At 36.1% G+C, this 21,164-nt stretch overlaps 2 protein-coding genes across 2 annotated transcripts; both read left to right on the top strand.

Annotated features, from left to right (window-relative positions):
- Nucleotides 1–1,699: 1,699 nt before the first annotated feature.
- Nucleotides 1,700–8,160, top strand: LOC306757853 (green-sensitive opsin-like; the record flags this gene model as incomplete). Its single annotated transcript, XM_079243022.1, has 5 exons — nucleotides 1,700–2,063; nucleotides 2,228–2,396; nucleotides 3,866–4,031; nucleotides 7,175–7,414; nucleotides 8,062–8,160. The coding sequence occupies 5 exons, from the start codon at nucleotides 1,700–1,702 to the stop codon at nucleotides 8,158–8,160; spliced, it is 1,038 nt and encodes a 345-aa protein (XP_079099148.1).
- A 4,325-nt stretch (nucleotides 8,161–12,485) lies between these two features.
- LOC306756714 (green-sensitive opsin-like) lies at nucleotides 12,486–18,078 on the top strand (the record flags this gene model as incomplete). Its single annotated transcript, XM_079241548.1, has 5 exons — nucleotides 12,486–12,849; nucleotides 13,016–13,184; nucleotides 14,403–14,568; nucleotides 15,367–15,606; nucleotides 17,980–18,078. 5 exons carry the CDS (start codon nucleotides 12,486–12,488, stop codon nucleotides 18,076–18,078), a joined length of 1,038 nt encoding a protein of 345 aa, XP_079097674.1.
- Nucleotides 18,079–21,164: the final 3,086 nt, after the last annotated feature.

The following is a 21,164-nucleotide window of genomic DNA, read 5'->3' as shown; positions in this document are numbered from 1 at the left end:
TGACATTCATAAGTTAGCCTGTATGTGTTTGGGAATTTATTCATTTTGGGTGCTGAGAATGCAGACACAGTCATGAGTTTTTGGGAGGGAGTGCCAGCTGGGAGTCTGCAGAGTAGCATTTAATATTACATTTCTGGCTCCTGTTCTCAGCTTCATATCAATCTTATCCTTGGATATGAGAGCTGCTCCATCCAACCTGGGATGAAGGTCATCTTTTCTAATAATATCAAGTTTTTCCCAGAGAGTTTTTTAATTATTTGTAAAGCCCACAATGTTTTCTGGACACCGCGTAGACAGCCAATGGTTAAAGGACGACATGCGGCTAAGCGTCATCACTGGTCAGATTTGGCAAGGGTTCCGAGAAAACTACAGATCCAACATGGTTTTAGCAAAGTTACACACTGAAACAAAAATAATTTAGATGATCCAATTTCATTACTGCTGATGTGAATTACAACCATACTATATGTGGGACAATGTTACAATATTTGTGCTTCATGGTTTTATTATCTCTATGCCAAGTTTCTGACATGGAGCTGCTAATCACCAGGGTTTTTTCCTCAGCAGACGTGTCGAGTGGAGAAAATCTGTTTGACAGGTTGCTGGTGAGCCATGGGCTTAAGGTTGGGGCTATACTTCCTCTTGAACATCAGCCAGTTGACCTGGGGTCCCAGCTGCATAGGAGTTTTGAGGATTTGCAAACTGGGTTAGCCTCTCTAAATGGTTCTACACCAGTTACAAGGGATTGACTACCTACTGGGTTCCAATTTGCAGAGCCTTGCTTCTAAAGCTAAAAAACTAAATATGTTTATGAAAATGTGCCATTATTGTCTAAAGGGCACAGAGGAGTATTAAGAAAACCAACACAGAGCAATAGAAGACAGGAGATGGAGAGAGCCGATGGCCATGCTAACAGAAATTAAAAAGGTGAATAAAAATGAACGTGTGTCATGAAACAAAATATCTCATAAATGGTGGAGCAGAACAAGACTATGTTTGACTATTATATGGTGTTGAAGATGACCAATGCAAAATACCTGTCATGGTATGTTAAAGATGGATTAAAAAAATTAAAATGGATGAGTAAAATCTCTTGCATATCTTGCATGAGTACTTTAGAGAACAAAGGTTTTAAACATGGATTCAATAGTGTTTACATTTGAAAAAGTTTTTACTTTCCACAGACAGTTTGTTCTACTTGTTTGAATGGGACTTTTCTTGGGAAAAGAAATTTAAAACAGATAAAGGGATGGATAAGGCATATTTGCTTGTTTCTGGGAACAAGCAGTATACCACTGAAGTTTGGTAATTTTAAATGAATGCAAACTTGTTTACCCAAAAGAACAATGAAGAACAGACAAACAAATGAACAAACAAACCAAACAAAACAAAAAGGACCCAAGAATATTAAATGTATCATCTAAAGCATCTGACATATTTATGCAATAAATTGTGAACATGTTCTTAAAAACTGCCCAAATATCACTTAGATCAAGCTGGCTACGATTAACAAGTAATTATACCAAGAGATTATGGGTTGATTTCCCAAATCCTCTTAGCACATCTTCTTAAACATCCCCTAGTGGGTATATAACCATGGCCCATGAATCCAATGAAAGAAGTTGGAGAGCAGAGGCAGCTGCATAGACAAAGCTCAAGGGTTACTCCTCTTTGTTAATCCAGATCCTAACTCACGAAGATGGAGAACGGCACAGAAGGCAAGAACTTCTATATCCCCATGAACAACAGGACGGGGCTTGTGAGGGATCCTTACATATATCCACAGTACTATTTGGCAGATCCATGGTTTTTCAAATTAGTGGGTGCCTACATGTTTTTCATATTCATTACTGCCTTCCCCATCAACATTCTGACACTGGTGGTCACAGCTCAGAACAAGAAGCTCCGACAACCTCTGAACTTCATCCTGGTCAACTTGACTGTGGCTGGACTGATCATGGTCTGCTTTGGACACACAGTCTGCATTTATTGTAGCATGTTTGGCTATTTTCCCCTGCCAGCTTGGGCCTGTAATAGTGAAGGATTCTGTTCTACAATTGGAGGTAAGCCTGTTAAACTCATCCCACTTGTAGATTATTTTAATTACTTGATTACTGACAACTTTTTTCGTATCATGTGCTGCCAGACCTTTGCTGGTATAAGAATGGTGAGATCTGTAGTTTCTCATGACAACCTCTGCTGTTGTGTATCTTTATTTTTTTAATAGGTCAAGTGTCTCTCTGGTCTCTTGTGGTCTTAGCTATTGAGAGATACATTGTGGTCTGCAAACCCATGGGAAGTTTCAAATTTACAGCCACTCACTCTGCAATTGGCTGTGCTTTCACCTGGTTCATGGCTTTGACTGTTGCTATTCCTCCTTTGGTTGGCTGGTCAAGGTAAGATGTCATTCCCTAAAATAGATCACATGACATACTTGCATCTGGGTTAGCAGAAAATGAAATTTAAGTATTTTATTGGTGCTCTCTGTATATAAGCATACCCTGAATTATTCATTTCTTTGTGCATTTTACCTTTAAATACGTATGGAAGTTGAGAGCGTCCGACTATTATTCAGCTGGAGAGAGCTGAATTAATGGTGTCTTTGCGTCATTCTGTCAATGAGTGATTAGTAAAAATATTATAGTCAGACACATTGCAATTTCAGCCTTTGTCAAACATGATAGGAAAAAAATTTAATGTATTGATCAGTGACAGATGTTCCTCTATCTAATGTCAGCTTGTGTCCTTTGCTTGATGGAATGCAAAATGGCATCCCAGTACAGAAACAGCTCTGTACTTGCACTCAGTAGTTAAAGTTTTGGGAGAGAAGGAGATAAACTAAGCTCCCCCATTTAAAGGACAGTCTAGCCCCCATCCCCCACTGACAGGACTGCAGAGCTCCTTCAGTGATTGACTGCTGCATCTGCAGCAGTTAGATTGACACTGGTCACAGTAAACCATAAAGACACTTAATAAAATCCAATACAATTTATTCATTAATTTTTATAATTTTTGTAATTCTTATATATTAAAAGCAAGTATTTTTCTGGGTATATAAAAACAGTTTTCTCCTGACTTCCTCCTACAGTCCAAATACATGCAAGTGATGCTGATTTGAGTCTCTAAATTCTCATAAGGACTGTGTTCGAACCTAAATGTTAGTCTTATGCTGGTTCTGAAACGGACTATGAACAGTCCTTTTGCAAGACTAAATTACATTAATCTACAAGAGAAAAAAAAGTTTCTTTTAAATGATCCAGTCTCCCATGAAAATTGTGTGAAAAAAGTGAATACGGCTGCTCTCAGCTTTTGTAAATATGCCATTTGTGCTGTTTTAATTTTTTTTTTTAGAATATATATATATATATATATATATATGTATATAGTTTTGTACTTCTGCTCTCCTAACCTTTGATTTACCTAACAACATATGTAGATGGTATATATATCCTATTTGACAAGTAACACATTCTCTGCAGCCCTTTTAGATTTGCCAACACGCTCTTTAAAGCCACAGGAAAACATGATTTTAATTGGCAAATTGGTTGCTTTCTTGTAGCATCTACAGAATATCAGGCAGAGGATATAGGACAATAAAAATAAGAAAAAAGCTACTGAGAAAAAACGTTTTTGTTGTAAAGCTGCAATAGGACGTTAAAATGACAAATACACCAAGAATGATGTAATAGTTGTTTGATATATAATATTAGGGGGATGAGCTGTGTGAGGAAAGGTTTGCATGTGTAAATATTTTGCAATAGGAATGCACACAAGTATTCCAGTTCAACTATCCCTTCAAGGATATTTGAACAATAAAAACGATGTAGTAATGATGGTAATATAACTCTATGTCTTGTATTCACAGATATATTCCAGAGGGGATTCAGATTTCCTGTGGACCAGACTTTTATACTTTGGCCCCAGGCTACAACAATGACTCATTCTTGACGTACCTATTCTGCTGCTGCTTCACTCTGCCCGTCACCACCATTTTCTTCACCTATGGAAGCCTTGTGTTGACAGTCAAAGCTGTAAGTGTTAAAAATGAAATGGATCTGATGGTTTTTTTTTTTTACAACAGGCATGCTCTTATATGCATTTATTTAGGCGAAAAACCTATTATTACATTACTAAAGTATTTCCCATTAAAAGATCATGTCCAAGTGTAGAGATGTAATTTTAAAAGTACACTGACCAGCCTTCAATAGTTAAACAAAATAAATAATACAGTGGGGTCTGTGAGAGTTTTGAAACATTTATGTATGGACTCGATCTTTTATAAGTCACTGAAAATTTGTAGATCATTTAACCCTCATATTACCTTTGGGAGCAGTTTGATCCTATTCAATTTTCAACATCTTGAAATATATTTATCATTATTTTTTTCTACAAATGGAAAGACTTTTCCTTACTTAATGAGGATAACTGGGTAAATGTCAACATGTTTTCAGTGTCTCGTACACATGTTGTATGCATTGGTGGTTTTTGGCACGAGTGTGACCACAGACCATTTTAGCTGTTTAAAGCATACACAGATGTCAAAATTATACACACATTTATTTGGATCTTTAGGAGCATCTTGAATTCTATATGTCATTTAAACCATTGTTTAAATTGATTAAATTAAATGGTAAGTTCAGCCTTTACATATCGGGACCGATGCGATTAAACGACTCACAATTGCGAATTATTCAGAGGTAAATTATTGACATTTCTATCTATGTACGCCAAGTGCAATGCCAAATTGTGAATAAATTATGAAACTTATAAAACAAACTTGCAAGGTAAGAAGGTGGATTCTACATCAAGCCAAGACAAGACAGCCATGCAACAAAAGAAAAGACAAAAAGAGCTCACTGGATACACCCTACTCCAGAAAAGACAGCCGAACTTAAGGAGTTACATTGTTTAAATTAAGAAGATGAAGCTGGACCATGGCTGCTTCAGGACGGACTTTAGGATGTTTGCAACACCCTCAGCGTTTGCCTTCACTAACAGAGCAAGTGTTATCTTATGTTGCCCCAAGAAAGGGCTAAATGTTTTGTCAACGAGTACCACACATGAAGATGTTGTCCTGAGCTCCAGAAAAGACAGAAAATGACTAATGTCAAAGACTACAAGATACAACGCAGTGAAGACATGTGATGACCTTCACATTGGTCACAGCAACAGCAGCCATCTGCCAACACATGACTGCCTACTGGATCTATGTAATTTTATCATGGCTATAATGCTTTTTCTTTTTTAATTTTTTTTTTTAAAATGAAGTGAAATAAGGACAGGAATGATAGACAAGCTTAGAAAAAGGATGATTTTCTTGGAAAGCCAGGATTACACATTGGTAAAACCTCATATCTGGAGAAGATAAAGCCTTTAACTGTTGCAAAGGATATATATGTATTGGCATACATAGCATCCAACAATCCCTAGCACAATGCTCAAATATACTTTTTGATGTACTATTTGCATATATAGACTTGTTATATACTCCAAGTTTTATTCTAACAATGTTGATTTTGTTTTATTTGAGGTCAACAGACCCCAACGATAACATACTTTATTATGATTGATAACAGAAATAGTTTTTGTTGCAAATTATGAAGAACACAATTTAAAAAAAAAAAAAAAAAATTATTTATGCACCTACTGAAACTAAGTCTTCTATGCTACAAGGTGAAGTCTCAATGGATGCTGGACAAAATTGTAACCTGGAACATTTGGAATAAGTCAAGTCAACATCTTTAAATCTCTTTAAATGGATTTTCATCCCAATCTCAAACAACTTTTTGAGTGTTGCAGAGGGCAACATCCTGCAAAAAAATCAACACTCTCCTCTGGGAATACTGCTGTAAATCTTTTGCAACACTGTTCTGGTTTGTGTAGATGAACAGAGATGTATAAAGTAGAGGTAGAAGTAGAAGTCTTGTTCGGCAGCTCTTTCCAACAACCCACTAAACCAGGTGAATGTAATCAGCTCAGCTCCACTGCAAGGTGGATGAGCCTGTTAGTGAAAACACCTGTTCTAAATGCATCAGTAGATCCAAAAACATGGCAAGACTTCTACTTTATTTTTTGTTTCTACTTATATTTTATACAACTCTGTTCATGAATGTCCGGACACAAGATTGTCTGACAGTATATCCGGTGGTTTAAAGTGAAGCCCATAAAGTGCCAAAAACTGCAGTTCCTCCCTCATCTACTTAGGACTTGCTCCAAAGAGAACTGATCCTCAAATACTCACGTGTGAAAAAAGCCAACTTCACAGTACAAACAAACATGTTTACAGCCAGGTTAAAAAAACAACATCAAAAAACAAAGAAAGAAACAAACAAAAAACACATTTTGGGTATAATAGGTCAGGTTTACCCTCATGACAACTGTGGGAGGATTGAATTTTTCTTTTTTACAACTCATCTTTTTACAAGTATTTGAATATCATATATTTGGCATGATTGTGAGCGTATCCTTTAATTGGCAGGTATCCGACATCCAGTGTGTAGCAAAACTGCAGTTTTTCACCAGCTAGCAGTGTGACTTCGCTTTAGCCTGCATTCTGCCATTAGCTGTGTAGCTCACATTAGCTATGTGTTAGCTCAATTAGTTCTCAGCTACAAACAGACTGGAATTTTGCCCTTGTCAAAGCTACTTATGCTTGATATTTAAACACAAAGAGCATCAATGACAAGAACTGTCTCCATACTTTCTGCTTAATATGTCTCACTCCTTTAAACAGACTTATTCAAACATGACAAGTAGACCTACCAGTCAGTGGGTATAGGGATGTCTCAGTTTAATCTTAATGTAATTTTAACATTAAATTAGAAATAAGTTTGGAACAAAGTATAGAAATTAACCTTTTATTGGGCAAATTACAATATTTGATTTCTTCATTGGACATCCAAAATACCTCTCCATGCTAGCCAATGAAATCATAGAACTAAAAGAGTTATCCACACCAATAATCAAGCATCAGGTTACATCCCAGCTGCTTCACTGATATCAGCCATCAGCATTAAATTTGAGAACATATTAGTGATAACCACTGTATAACCTTTGTTATTTTAGGAAAACATGTTTAGGTTATAAAGTCTTTAGATAGCTTCCAATATAACAAAAAACATTCTGTTCAATTGCTGAACATATGACTAATAGCTGTTGTTGATCTCATTTCCAGGCTGCAGCCCAACAGCAGGACTCTGCTTCCACTCAGAAAGCTGAGAAAGAGGTGACACGTATGTGCATCTTGATGGTGTTGGGCTTTCTCTGTGCATGGGTCCCATATGCCATATTTGCTATATGGCTCTTCTTAAACCGAGGGGCTGCCTTCTCAGCTGTAGCCTTGACCATCCCTTCCTTCTTTGCAAAGGGCTCAGCATTGTTCAATCCTATTATCTACATTTTGTTGAACAAACAGGTCAGTTTCATGTTTTTTTTTTTTACACACACACACACACACACACACACACACACACACATGTACATATATATATATATATATATATATATATATATATATATATATATATATATATATATATATATATATGTGTTTACAAGGGTAAAATGACCCTTAAATTCATGCATTTTATATTAGAATTGAAATATTAATGACTGAGATGTCAAAGATTTCAGTTGCACTTGTTGGTAGTTGTTGATATGGCTTGGTAATCTGCCAAACATATTCAAAATATTTAATGCTCAAATTGAATTGACTATTCCCTGACTAAAATAAAGACTGATTATCTTGCTGGGAATTATAAAGACATGTGATTTCACACTCCAAAAACTACATTTTTGTCAGATCAAAATACTTAAAGTCTGTACAAGTCTGAATAAGTGCCATGTGGGCACTGGCTTGCAAACACAGACTGGATGTCTTAATGTAAATGGATAGAAGATATAGATACATGTCTTTTAAAAGACATGAGATGTTGCATAACACTAAATAATAGAAATGTTGATTATCTGGAGACAGTTTTTTCATTGTATGGTAACATCTAATTCTTTGCGTAAGTATGATCTCACACTGTAGTTTCTTCTCCTCCTGTTGGAATTTTATAGTTTCGCAGTTGCATGCTGTCAGCAATTGGAATGGGTGGAATGGTTGAAGATGAGAGCTCAGTGTCGACCAGCAAGACAGAAGTCTCAACTGCTGCTTAAGGATATCAATTTCATCTTTCTGGACAACCTCATTTCTTATGGTTTCCCTTTTCTGAGTGTCAGTTGTGGCATGGATACAAGTAAATCGATACAAGGTAATATGTTCTGGAACATATGGACACAAATTTCTCAACACTGGCCATTGAAAGCATTTTACTGGACTTTAAAATAAAACACAGCCTGAAGTGTTTCTTTGTTCAACAATGTTGGTAATATCTGCTTTGGAAATGCTTGGATGGTGAATCAGTGAGATTGTATATTGTATATTAATGAAATTGAGAGGTTTTCATATGTTTCAGTCTCCATTATAATAGCCTGTAAATATTTTATAAAAGAAAAAAAAAGTAGACCAGCACAATAAATGCATGCATGAAAAGATGTGATCTTTTGTCCTTCCTTATCTTCACCTTTGTTGTTAAAGATCAGAAGCTTAAAAAAGAAAAGAAATGTGCAATGCTATTGACAGTGAGTGATGTTGGAAGTTCTTGTTCCAAGCTTCACAAGAGACTCCTCCAACATCAAGAATCCCTTTCCCTTTAAAATATATTTTTAGTAGACACTTGTTGATGTAACAGTAGCATACAGGAGCTGCATCATCTGCTATTGGAGCACAGAATAACTTCAAAGAAAAAATGTATTTCACCCTGGTCAGAAATACATGTTTACTCTAAAGTTATTATTATAACCTGTAATACATCATTCAGATCTCAAGAAAACTAGGTTTCAAATAGTGTATGACAAGTGCAAGTTTCTTGGAAGGGTGACTGAAAAGAATTGTAAATATTCTTTCATTCCCACATACAGGACATCTCGTGCCAACAGGTTAAAGGACTTTGTCTTTTGTCCTCTTTCAAATCTGCTTTTGTTTGCTTTGTGTTTTAAAAATATCAAAAAGCCATTGCTTGCATCTGATATACTTAACAGTAATAGATAGGACATACATAAATGTTGGTGCAATATTCAATAAATTTAACTTATTGTCTCTATGTTTTGGTTTTGTTACCAAAATTTAGTTTTATACCCTAATGTGTTCAGTCTAAAGTCAGCTGCATTTCAAGTATAAAGGACTGTTTTTCATGAGAGTTTATTATGATAATCACATTGTTATTAGTTTACACAAACAAATGATAATAATTGGTTATATTTACATAGTAAAGACATTAAGTGGCACGAGTACAACAAAGCAGATTTACACAACTGTTTCAACTATAAACTACACCAGTGGCCTCCATGACCATTGGAACTGAAGTGGGTGAAATGCCTTGGCCAAGGACACAACAGATTGACTATGATCAAACAAGATTTGAACAGCCAACTTTGCACTTATAGGACACTCTGCCCTACTGCTTGAGCCACTTTTGCCAAAAATGCAATTAAAGTGTCTATACAAATGTGGTTAATCATCTAATCATCAATGCAAAAATAAGCAAACAAAAAGATTGGGGCCGCCCTTGTCTGACCCGTTGCCATGGTTTGCTAACGAGTCAGATGACCAAAAACAAACAGATAACTTGAATGTTCTACAACTATTCATGGAAATGACATGATCTATTTTTCCTTTCTGGTTGGAAATATACTGACTATCTGATTTGTTTGTTAATAAAGGAGGAGGAATTGATTGAGGGTTGGCAATAAATACTGAGCTTGTCACCATTAGAGAAGTCGTCACATCCACACATCACTAGATTTAGTGCAGAAGCAACTCAATAACTTTAAAGGTTTGTAGGTTCTTATTTTGGAATGTGAGAACATAGAACAATGTTATCAACTACATGTTACCTGATACTGGACTGGGACAAAAAGCCAGACGGAGAGTCAAACACACCTACACGCCACCCCAACTTATACACTGCATGCACAAGCTGACACGTCACATGGGCTAAGTAATAACCAAAATAACCAAAGCTCATTATTCTACCGACTGGGGGTGTCCAAAGTTGGATCTCAAAGGTCACTTTCCTGCAGATTTTGGACGCTTACCTGAATCAGATTGATGGGTCAACACGTTTGACCAGAAAGTGGCAATAAGCTGTTGAGGAAAGCCATCTATTTTCCATCAGGGATTTTGGAAAAGAGAGACATAGAACCTGCAGATTTTGACCTTTGAGGATCAGAGGTGGAAATGACTGACATAGACTAACATTTACATAAGGCTATTAGCCACCAGTTCAGTACTTTTCTACCTCCAAAGTTATCAGTTGCCTCAATTCAAATATTCACAACACAAGTACTCTACAAGGGTAACAAACAAAGTTTGGCCAACAACAACATTCCCTGTTATGATCTAAGTAATATAAGAAAATGAAAAAGTCAATTAAACTTACACCGAAAAACGACTGTCTTACTTTCGAGGTACAGTGTGTAAGAATGACTGACATCTAGCTGTAAAGATGGGCATAGCATGATAGTAGCTGTCAGTGGCAAATTTTTCCAGATGTGAACATGCTCTCATCTGCGAGTGCATCCAGCGATGACAGCAATACAGGTAACTACTTCAATATTATGTATAGGTATACTTTCTTCTTCGATGAACCCTTTCCGGTGTTGCTCATCCTGAACAGTGCTCTAGCCCCTATCAAACAAAGCTGGTACTGCAGTGTTTAAACTCAATTGTCTCTCACTTCATAAAGATAACTTGTTTGCCAATTCACAAATGCCACAGAGAAAAGGAGGCACAAATATGGCAGCTATCATATATATGGACCCAGGGCAGAACGTACATTAAAGGCTCATTGTAAGAGCCTAGAACTCAAACTGTTGTTTTATGAAAGTGATTAGATGCCAATATATTCCCAGTTTTTAATTATATGTACATTTTCTTTTAGAGACTTTTGATTATATGATACACTACACCTTAAAGACAATTTTTCGGGCAGCAGTCACCTTTGGAATTATGTTTGGCCCAACGTGACTCACCAAATAATTAATGCAGTGAAAGGAGAGATGTCATTACTTGTAAGAAGAAACACATCAAGAAACCCAAACTTCATGTGGAGTTGTAAACTTTCCAACATATGTCCATCTTTTCCACAAATATTTATTTCATTAATTTTATACAGGGCTAATTAGCTATTTAGGATCTGCCCACGGGGAGTAATGCCATTCCTACTGTCCGCCAGGTTTAAGAAATACCCAAGTTGATATGTATCATTCAACTACAAGTAAATCAAGTTTGTTTTAAAAAGGCCAGGCAGGTTTAATTGTTTAACATATTTCATGCACAAGGCAACTTCAGAGGCTTTAAATTGGCATTAAAAATAATACAACAAGGTGTAAAACAAACAATACAAATGGGGGATTAAAAAAAAAGGAAGAATGATGAAAAAAACATGAACTGAACAGCATCTGTCCATGTGACAAAAATATTCACCCAGTATGGCCTTACAGTTTGCTGCAAGCAGGTCTTATTATCAAATTTGTGTTCTACATCTAAATGATATGAACAGAAACACTGAATGGTTTATCTAATTTTGCACTTAAATACTGTTGTCACCACGAGTTTGATTCTCCTTTCATGCTCAAGGATTGCATAGGCTACCTCGTCTTTCCTGTTGCTTCCCGGTTGAAATACCATAAAGTTTGGACCGGTTATAGAGGCCAACAAGGTAGCTTAAAATAGAGTTTAACAGCTAAAATGAATATTAAAAAAAAAAAAAAAAACATGTGTTATGAGGAATTAACAACCGTTTTCATACAAGTCAGCAATAAATGGAAACTTTTTAAAAGGCAAAGAGCAGTCCAGATGGATTCAAAGTTAAAGTTCACAAGTCATGTCAACCTGGATTTAAAAGAATCTATGCTTGGTGAAAGTTTACTCTCCACTGGCAGTTTGTTCCTTTTGCCTGAAGGCGACTTGTCTCAGGAAGGAAAATTTAGAACGGATGTAGGGATGGATAAGTTGGAATTTGCATGTTTACGAAAAACAAACAGTATGCCTCTGCAGTTATCTCCTGTAAGTAAATGCATACCTTTTTTTGGAAAAGCATACCCAAGAGATCAATGAAAAGGGTAAAAAACAGAAAACAAAAATGAGAAATTGGAAGAATCTATCTCCACTGCTTAGGAAGCATTAATTCTTTTGTTAGTAAATGTGTCCTAAAAAACAACAAAAGAGATCACTCACATCACTGATAAACACTTAATGATACTAAGAGATTATGGCTTGAATTCCCAAATCCTCTTAGCTCATCTTCTTATAACGTCCCCTAGGGGGTATATAACCATGCCTCCAAAACCACATGGACGCGGCTGGAGTGCAGAGGTTACTAGATAGACTGATCCTAAGGGTTACTCCTGTCTGTTAATCCAGATCCTAACTCGCGAAGATGGAGAACGGTACAGAAGGCAAGAACTTCTATATCCCCATGAACAACAGGACGGGGCTTGTCAGGAGTCCATTTGAATATCCACAGTACTATTTGGCAGAACCCTGGTTTTTCAAATTACTGGGTGCCTACATGTTTTTCCTGTTCTGCACTGGTTTCCCCATCAATGCTCTGACACTGGTGGTCACAGCTCAGAACAAGAAGCTCCGACAACCTCTGAACTTCATCCTGGTCAACTTGGCTGTGGCTGGACTGATCATGGTCACCTTTGGACACACTGTCTGCGTTTATTGTTGCATGTTTGGCTATTTTCCTTTGGGAGCTGTGGGCTGCAATATGGAAGGATTCTTTGCTACATTGGGAGGTAAGCCTGTTAAATTCATCGCACTTGTAGATTATCTTAATTATTTGTTTCCTGACAAACGTTTTAGAACAAACGTTGTCAAACTAAATCAGTTTTTTGCTGGTAAAGGATATGGTATAATCTGTAGTTTCTCATGACAACTTTTGCTCCTGTGTTTTTTCAACAGGTCAAGTGTCTCTCTGGTCTCTTGTGGTCTTAGCTGTTGAGAGATACATTGTGGTCTGCAAACCCATGGGAAGTTTCAAATTTACAGCCACTCACTCTGCAATAGGCTGTGCTTTCACCTGGATGATGGCTAGCACTTGTGCCGTTCCTCCTTTGGTTGGCTGGTCAAGGTAAGAGATCATTTCATGAAATGGATCACATGACATGTCCACATCTGGTTTAGTTTTGAGTTGGAAACTTGCTTTGGTAGAAGTCTGAAATAAAGGTTGTAAGCCCGAAATAGTCTTTCAAAAGATATCTTTTAACATTACATTTTGTTATAAAATCTACATGTGTCTGATGGAGACAAGCAGGGTCTGTCAAAATTTAAGTCCTTGAGATCAAATACTATTCATTTTACAACATACATCTGTTAAATGGATCATTTTTACATCTATCAGCTTGGAGTTGTGAAACGAAGGTTCTGAACAAGCTTTCTTTATAATGCAATTTCAGTTACCTTGTGCTACCTTAGCAACGCAACACTGTCTGCCAACACAACAGTTGAACAAAAACAATGAAAGCTACCATTTAGATAGGAGATACATTTTAACAACTGGGCTCTCCAAATCTGGTATGTCAGGACCTGAGTCCGGCAGTTACTAAGTATTTCCCTATTACAACAAGCCTGATTCAAATAAAATTGATCTCTGTTGCCTGTTGTCAGTTCTTCACAAGTCTGTTGATGCATTCATTAGAATAATATGTGTTGCTACATGGAAACATCCAATAACTGTAAGACACAGACCTTAAAGAACTGGATTTGGAGATCCCTGGCAGAAGATAAATGGTTCTAATGTTCAACAACAATGCTTTTTATTGGGACTCTTGATAAGAAACCTCAGATTTTCCCTTCAAAACAGTCTTTTTTTAAAAAAACTTTTCTTTAGCCTTGTGTGCTCATAATTCTAATCTTTTTCTACTTGAACAATTTATTCAGAACTGGGTTTGATGTTTTTACGAGAGTCTGATTGGACAAGTACCACAACTGGGCCTTTGCAGCCCTTTCAGATTGGCTGCTGTTCTTGATTAAGCCACTGTACAATATTATTTCAAATAAAAAAGAAAAAGATTTGCTTTTACTTTAACCTCTATTGAACATCTGCCATCAGGCATGAGATATGGGACAATTAAAAAAAAAGTCATGCATGCATTAAGGCTGTTGTGATAGGTGTTTTTCATTGGATACTATTGGATCTGCTATGTAGGGAAAGGCTTGTATGTGTGAATGTTTACAAATAGAAATTAGCTCTGTTATGGCAGCTTATTGATCCTTCAGAGTAACCTTGAACATTTTTTTTGCCATGAAAGAACAATGAAAGGGGGTTAATTATTTTCTCAATTCACAGGTATATTCCTGAGGGGATTCAGGTTTCCTGTGGACCTGACTATTACACTCTGGCCCCAGGCTACAACAATGACACATATTTGATGTACCTGTTCAGCTGCTGCTTCTGTATCCCTGTAACCACCATTTTCTTCACATATGGGAGCCTTGTGTTGACTGTCAAAGCTGTAAGTGTTTACAGTAATATTGCTCTGACATAATTTGTTTATTCAAGTAATTGTATGCTTTTATATGCAGTTATTTTCTGACTAACTGTTATTAAAGAAAAGAAAATATATCTAAATAAAAGCCCATATCCAAACTTAGCAAATGGCATTTTACAAATACACTAATCAACCTCCAATATCTAAACATAGAAATTATTTTGTGGTTCATTGTGAAAAACGGAGTTCAAAACATCTTGGTATAGATTCCAAGGCAAGACTTCTTAAGCTTCTCTCATTTGTAAGTCACTTAGATATTTGTAGTAGATCCCTTAAATCCATTGCAAGGTGGAGCCTTTATGCATGCTGACTAACAGTGTGGCAGGGTGCAACATCTTGCTCGTGCATCCTGACCCGAAGAAACATGTTATCTATCAGACTGGGCAGCAGCGATCATGAGAAGGTCTATTAGGTTTTGTTTTGTTACACCATTGTTGCAATATTTTTATGTAATTGCTGAACAAAAACAAATCCTTGTCTATTCTACTAATATTTAATATTGAATTATTTTAATTCATTCAAATCATCACTCACAAGAAAAGACTCTTTCTTTGCTGCTTTCTCACTGCAGCAAACAGTTATTGTTACATGACAATCAACTCTACCTGTTATTGGTTTCAGTGATGTCTCTGTTTAGACTAATGTAAACAGTGTAGTTTCAAATATTATTATTATCTTTAATCTTGATTTTTTTTTTTTAGCATTTCATCAAAAAGCAATAAGGAAAAACATCTTGACATTAATTGTTGATCTCATTTCCAGGCTGCAGCCCAGCAGCAGGATTCTGCTTCTACTCAGAAAGCTGAGAAAGAGGTCACACGTATGTGCATCTTGATGGTGTGTGGCTTCCTCCTTGCTTGGGTCCCATATGCATCATTTGCAGTATGGCTCTTCTTAAACCGCGGAGCTGCCTTCTCAGCTGTAGCCTTGGCCATCCCTTCCTTCTTTTCAAAGAGCTCAGCGTTGTTCAATCCTGTTATCTACATATTGATGAACAAACAGGTGAGTTTCTATTTTTATCACATAAATGTAACTTCTGTCCAAGCTTTCAGACAATCAAATTTACCATCACCAACCTCCCGATTTAACTCAGAATTAATTGTATATTACATTATTTAATTTGTTATTATTTATATGATAACAACTTTTTTAAAACTCTAGATGTAAATCTAAATAAAAAAAATTAAATACTTATAATAATTACCTATATCCTAATTAAAATAATAATCTGGGTCATCATAGGAGTAGTATATCCATTAAGCAACAAGAAATATGCAGATGGTAAATCATTAATAATGGATAAGCTGGAAAACCCAAAAAAGACCCCCTCCCCCCCGACCCTGTGAAGGCATTCTAGTAACAAGGGGTAGACGCACACTCCCAGACAGCTTGGCCCTGGGATTTGAAAACATTAAACACTTAAGCAGAGGTGTCCAAAGCCACTGTCATGCTTTTTTTCTTGTACGCCAACACACCTGGTTTAAATCAAATAGACCTAAAAGTCTATGAATTTCCTTTCAGTGTCTGATTATTTGAGTCAGGTGTGTTGGAGCAGGGATACATGGAAAAGTTGCCGGATTTCAGCCTTAGAACCATGGTGATGGATGGTCAAGAGAACGGGATAATTATCCAAAGGGGTAGGCAAGAATCCATGGTCAGATCAGAGCAGATGTTGGTGTCCAGATAATCACAAGTTGAGACAGATCCAGTATGGGTATAGCGAGGTAAGACCAGTCCCGAGACATGGCTCGGTCAAAGCAGAACATGCTTGGTCAAAGCAGAACATGGAAACAAATGCTGGATCTCAACTTGGCACAAAGCTGTTGATAATCTTACAAGGAATGAGAGACTGGAGAGAGTTTAAGTAGGGCTGAGCACAGGGGAGGATAAGTAGCAATAATTGAAGCCCACGTGGAACAAATAAATCTGATTTCAGAAGCAACCACTGGGTGTCTGGCAGAACATAAACCATGACATAACGAAGGATCAAAGCAAGAGAGCAAAAGCTAAAAAAAAAAAAAAAAAAAAAAAAAAAATCGATTAATAATGATAAGAATAACAATAACAATAATTGCAAATGTATAATTACAATTCTAATTGCCATAATAATGGGGGATGGTTAATTGTAATAATAATAAAGAAATATATACATTTGAAATTGAATTAAAAACAATTATTATTACCAATATCATTTATATAAAAATAATACCAATAGTCTTGCCATTACGATTGGCAAGAATGACCAGCTCCTTCTTGATAATAGTTTTAAATTATTTTTTCATTGAAAAACCATGCAGTAGGACAGTGGGTTGCCCCCAGACCCGTCTGGGTGAGAGCCAACCACAGTCCATACTCCTTCTCAGAACTGCTCCCGTGTCCCTGGGCTGGGGCCCAGCTCATCAGGGAGTTGACATAAAATTGGTATAATAATATTTTAAATATTGTAACTGCAATTATGACATAAGGTACTTTAGTTACTTGCTAGATTTACTCACTTGATATTAAGTGACTATAGATGTACATACACAGACATACATACAGACAGGGAAACATGCTTTCTTATACACTTCTGACCTTTCTGGTAGAACTTATCTGTAACAAACTGTCTTTAGATATTTGCTTTCACTGCATGCAGGATTTTAGATGAAATGTAAACCTTAGGCTTGTTGAGAAAATCATCTTGCAGAGCTGTAGGGCACAGAAGACACATCATGTGTCCATTTCTACTTGAGAAATGCTGCTCTATCTCTGCATCTTTTACGGAAACAAGTCGCAGATTGTGTATCTTAAAATTGTGTTACATTTAACTTTTTTGTGTGGTGGTGCAACACAGCATTTATGCAGAAACAATTATCAACAAGCATCAAATAAATGGAAACAAACAGAACCTTACACTAGAGCGTTAATGTATTTTAAGATTACAATTGAAGTAAAATAATAGTTATTGTGAGGTCAAGGAAAGCAGAGAAGTTGTAAATAATTCTAAATAATTTACCTAACATTTTCAAAAAGTTTGATACTTGTTGAATTGGTCATTTTCACTAACTGAAAATAAAGATCCATTGTTTTACTGGTGGTTATGAACATATGGTTTTTTCATATCACACAACATGCTTAAGTGTTTGTGATCACATCAACATACCTTGTGTCTGTAACATACATCTGATGTGGGCACCAGCTTCCAAAAACTGAATTCGTGTCTAACTGTAAATCGATAGAAAATGGAAATACACATCTTCTAAAAGGAATTCTATACAACAATAAATTACAAAAATGGCAATAATCCAGAGACAGTTTTGATAAACATCAACAATTAATGTATTCTAATTATGACCTCAACATTTACATGATTTATTCTCTTGTTTGAATGTTTAGTTTCGTAATTGCATGCTGGCTACAATTGGAATGGGTGGAATGGTTGAAGATGAGACCTCAGTGTCGACCAGCAAGACAGAAGTCTCAACTGCTTCTTAAGGACAACCAATACACTTTTCTGGACAGCCTCATTTCTTTTGACTTCCTCTTTCTGGATGGCAGTTATGACATGGATACAAGCAAGTTCATACAAGGTAATATGTTCTGGAACATATGGACACGAACTTCTCAACACAAAGCATTTTAATGGACTTTAAAATGAAATACAGTCTGAAGTGTTTACTTGTTCAACAATTGTGGTAGCATCTGCTTGGAAAATGCTTGGATGGTGAATGAATGAGATTCAGCTTTGTATATTAATGAAATTTAGAGGTTTTCATATGTTTCAGCCTCTGTTATAATAGCCTGTAAATATTTTATAAAAGAAAAGAAGTAGAACAACACAATAAATGCATGCATGAAAAGATGTGATGGTTTGTCCTTCCTTATCTTCAATTTTGTTATTTAAGGTCAGAACCTGTTTCAAAATATAAAATGTGCAATGCTACTGACAGTGTTAAAGAAATGTTGTCCTTTTGCTTAATTTTATTACTGCAAATACCACTGGTATAACTGTCTGAGCTGGTTGTGTCATCTGGTTATAGGGCAGTCAAAGAAGGAGTCAACAGGCTCTTGTGCCTGACATATCATGTCATCAAAGCTTGCCATGGCACAGTTCCAAAATTAAGCATCCATTATATCCTTAAAATTCTTTATATAGCCCTTGTCAGAAATATGTGTTTACTGATGCTACAAATATGATTGTAGGCTGGAATGGAGTACATCATTACAATTTAAAAAAAATGCTAGCCACTGGTGGATAAAATGTAGGTATTTAGAAGGAAGACTGAGTAAAATACACAACATATTTGTGATTTCCCACCAACTGAACACAAGGTTCCACAGGTTTAAATGTATTTGGAATTTTGTCCTAGGAATTTTCAAGGGTGCTTTTCTGTTTACTTGGTGTTTCAAAACGCCCACAATTCATTACTCAGATCCAAGATACAGACAAAACATACATTAATGTTGGTGCAATACACATCTAAATTGAACCTATTGCTTTTCCTTTTTGTTTTTGTTACGATATGTTTGCATTAATTCCAAATGTGTTCACTCAAAGGAAATCTGGCCACATTTACAGAACAAATGACTGTTTATGATGGCAGTTAATCATTGTTATCATATTGTCATATGGTCATTAATTTGACATGAATGAATATAATAATGATCATCATTTGTTATATTTATATAGCATTTTACATGTTACTTAAAAGGTTTAACACTGAATCTGTGTTTAATTCACCTTTTATTTATACATCAGTAAGCAGCATCAGTAGATACAGGTGCCCTAACCAAATTTTGGACACAATGTGATTGAAATGCTTTTCTCAACGACACAGCGATCTGTCCTTGGACAATATGTTGATTATCTGATTGGTTTGTATGTTAAGAAGGTGGAGGAACAAGTGATTATGGTTTGGGAAAGAATAATGAGCTTATAATCTTTAGAGGCACGGAGAAATCGAAAGATCCAAACATTACTGGATTTTGTGTAGAAGCAACTCAATCACTGCAAAGGTTTGTAGGTTCTTACAATGGAATGTGATCATTGAACAATGTCATCTGTTACATGTTACCTGATACTACACTGGAACAAAGAGCCAGACTGAGAATCACATGCTCCCTTACGCCATCCCAACTCATACACTGCATGCATAAGCTCACACGAAAGTCCACACACACGCACATGGACTAAGTAATAACCAAAGCTCATTCTTATATAAACCAATGGTGTCCAAAAGTTGGATCTCAAGGGCCCTTTTCCTGCAAGTTATGGATGTTTTTTGCTGCAGCATACTTAAATCAGATTGATGGGTCAACAATTTTCGGCAGAGAGTGGCAATAAGCTATGAAGGAAAGCCATTCAATTTAAATCAGTGATTTTGGAAAAGAAAGACAAAAAGAACCTGCGGGATTACAACTTGCAAGGATCATGACTGATATAGACCAACAAATACAAAAACTCATAAGCCAACAGTCCAATGTGACCTTACAAATATTCAATACAATGGTAAAAAACAAAGTTTGATTGCCAAAAACATTCCCTGTTGTGATCTAAGTAATTTTAGAAAATAAAACAAAAAGTATTTAACTTACGTAGATAAGCGACTGTCTTATTTTCGAATTATAGTGTGTGAGAATGGATGACATCTAGCTGTAAAGGTGAGCATAGCAAGTACTGAATGAATGGTGGCTGTCAGACAGTGGGCAAAATTAAACATGTTTTCATCTGCGAGTGGATCCAGTGGTCTCAGGTGCAGCGATGACAGCAATACAGGTAACTACTTCAAAATAATGTATAGGCATACTTTGTTATTCTATGAACCCTTTCAGGCGTTGCTTATCCTAAATGGTGCTCTAGCCCCTATCAAGCAAAAACGGTACTGCAGCGTTTAAACTTAATTGGCTCAAGAAGTTGTTTGCACATCCACAAACATCATAGAAAAACATCAATACAAATATCGCAGCTATCATATACTAGGGCAAAGTATACATTAAGGGCTCACTGCAAGTGCCTAGAATCACAACAATTGTTTTAAAAATCTGATTAGATAACAATTGATTCAGAGATTTTATTGATATAGAAATTGTTTTGTTTCAGACCTTTCATTATGTTAAACACTGCTTTAAATCAATCCCCAAACTTTTCTAGGCAGAGGCCACCTATGGAGGTATGATTGGCCCAACACAACCTACCAAATAATTAATGCAGTAAAATCAGAAATATCTGTTCTTGTAAGAAAAAATACATCAAGAAATCCAAACTCCATGTGAAGTTGTGAACAAAAATCTCAGACCTCAAAACAAATCTAACCAGGTAGGTACAATGATAAACAGTTTCAGTCAAAGAGTACACTCATAATAACTAGATCTGGACTAATAATATGTTCCTCATTAGCATAGTTTTGTAAGTTTATCTAAGTTGAACAAAGACATGTATGTACAGACTAATATAGCCCAACTGCCTTAGTTTTAAAATTGTTACTCATCAGTTTAAAACAGCATAAAATATTAATTAGGATTTAATCGTGGTTATAGCAGGAAATCCTACAAAAGACGTACTGTGTGTCCAAGATGGGAAT

Source organism: Telmatherina bonti (assembly GCF_933228915.1).
Source record: "Telmatherina bonti genome assembly, chromosome: 6".
Taxonomy (NCBI): Eukaryota; Metazoa; Chordata; class Actinopteri; order Atheriniformes; family Telmatherinidae; genus Telmatherina; species Telmatherina bonti.
This window is presented reverse-complemented; position numbering and strand designations above follow the sequence as displayed.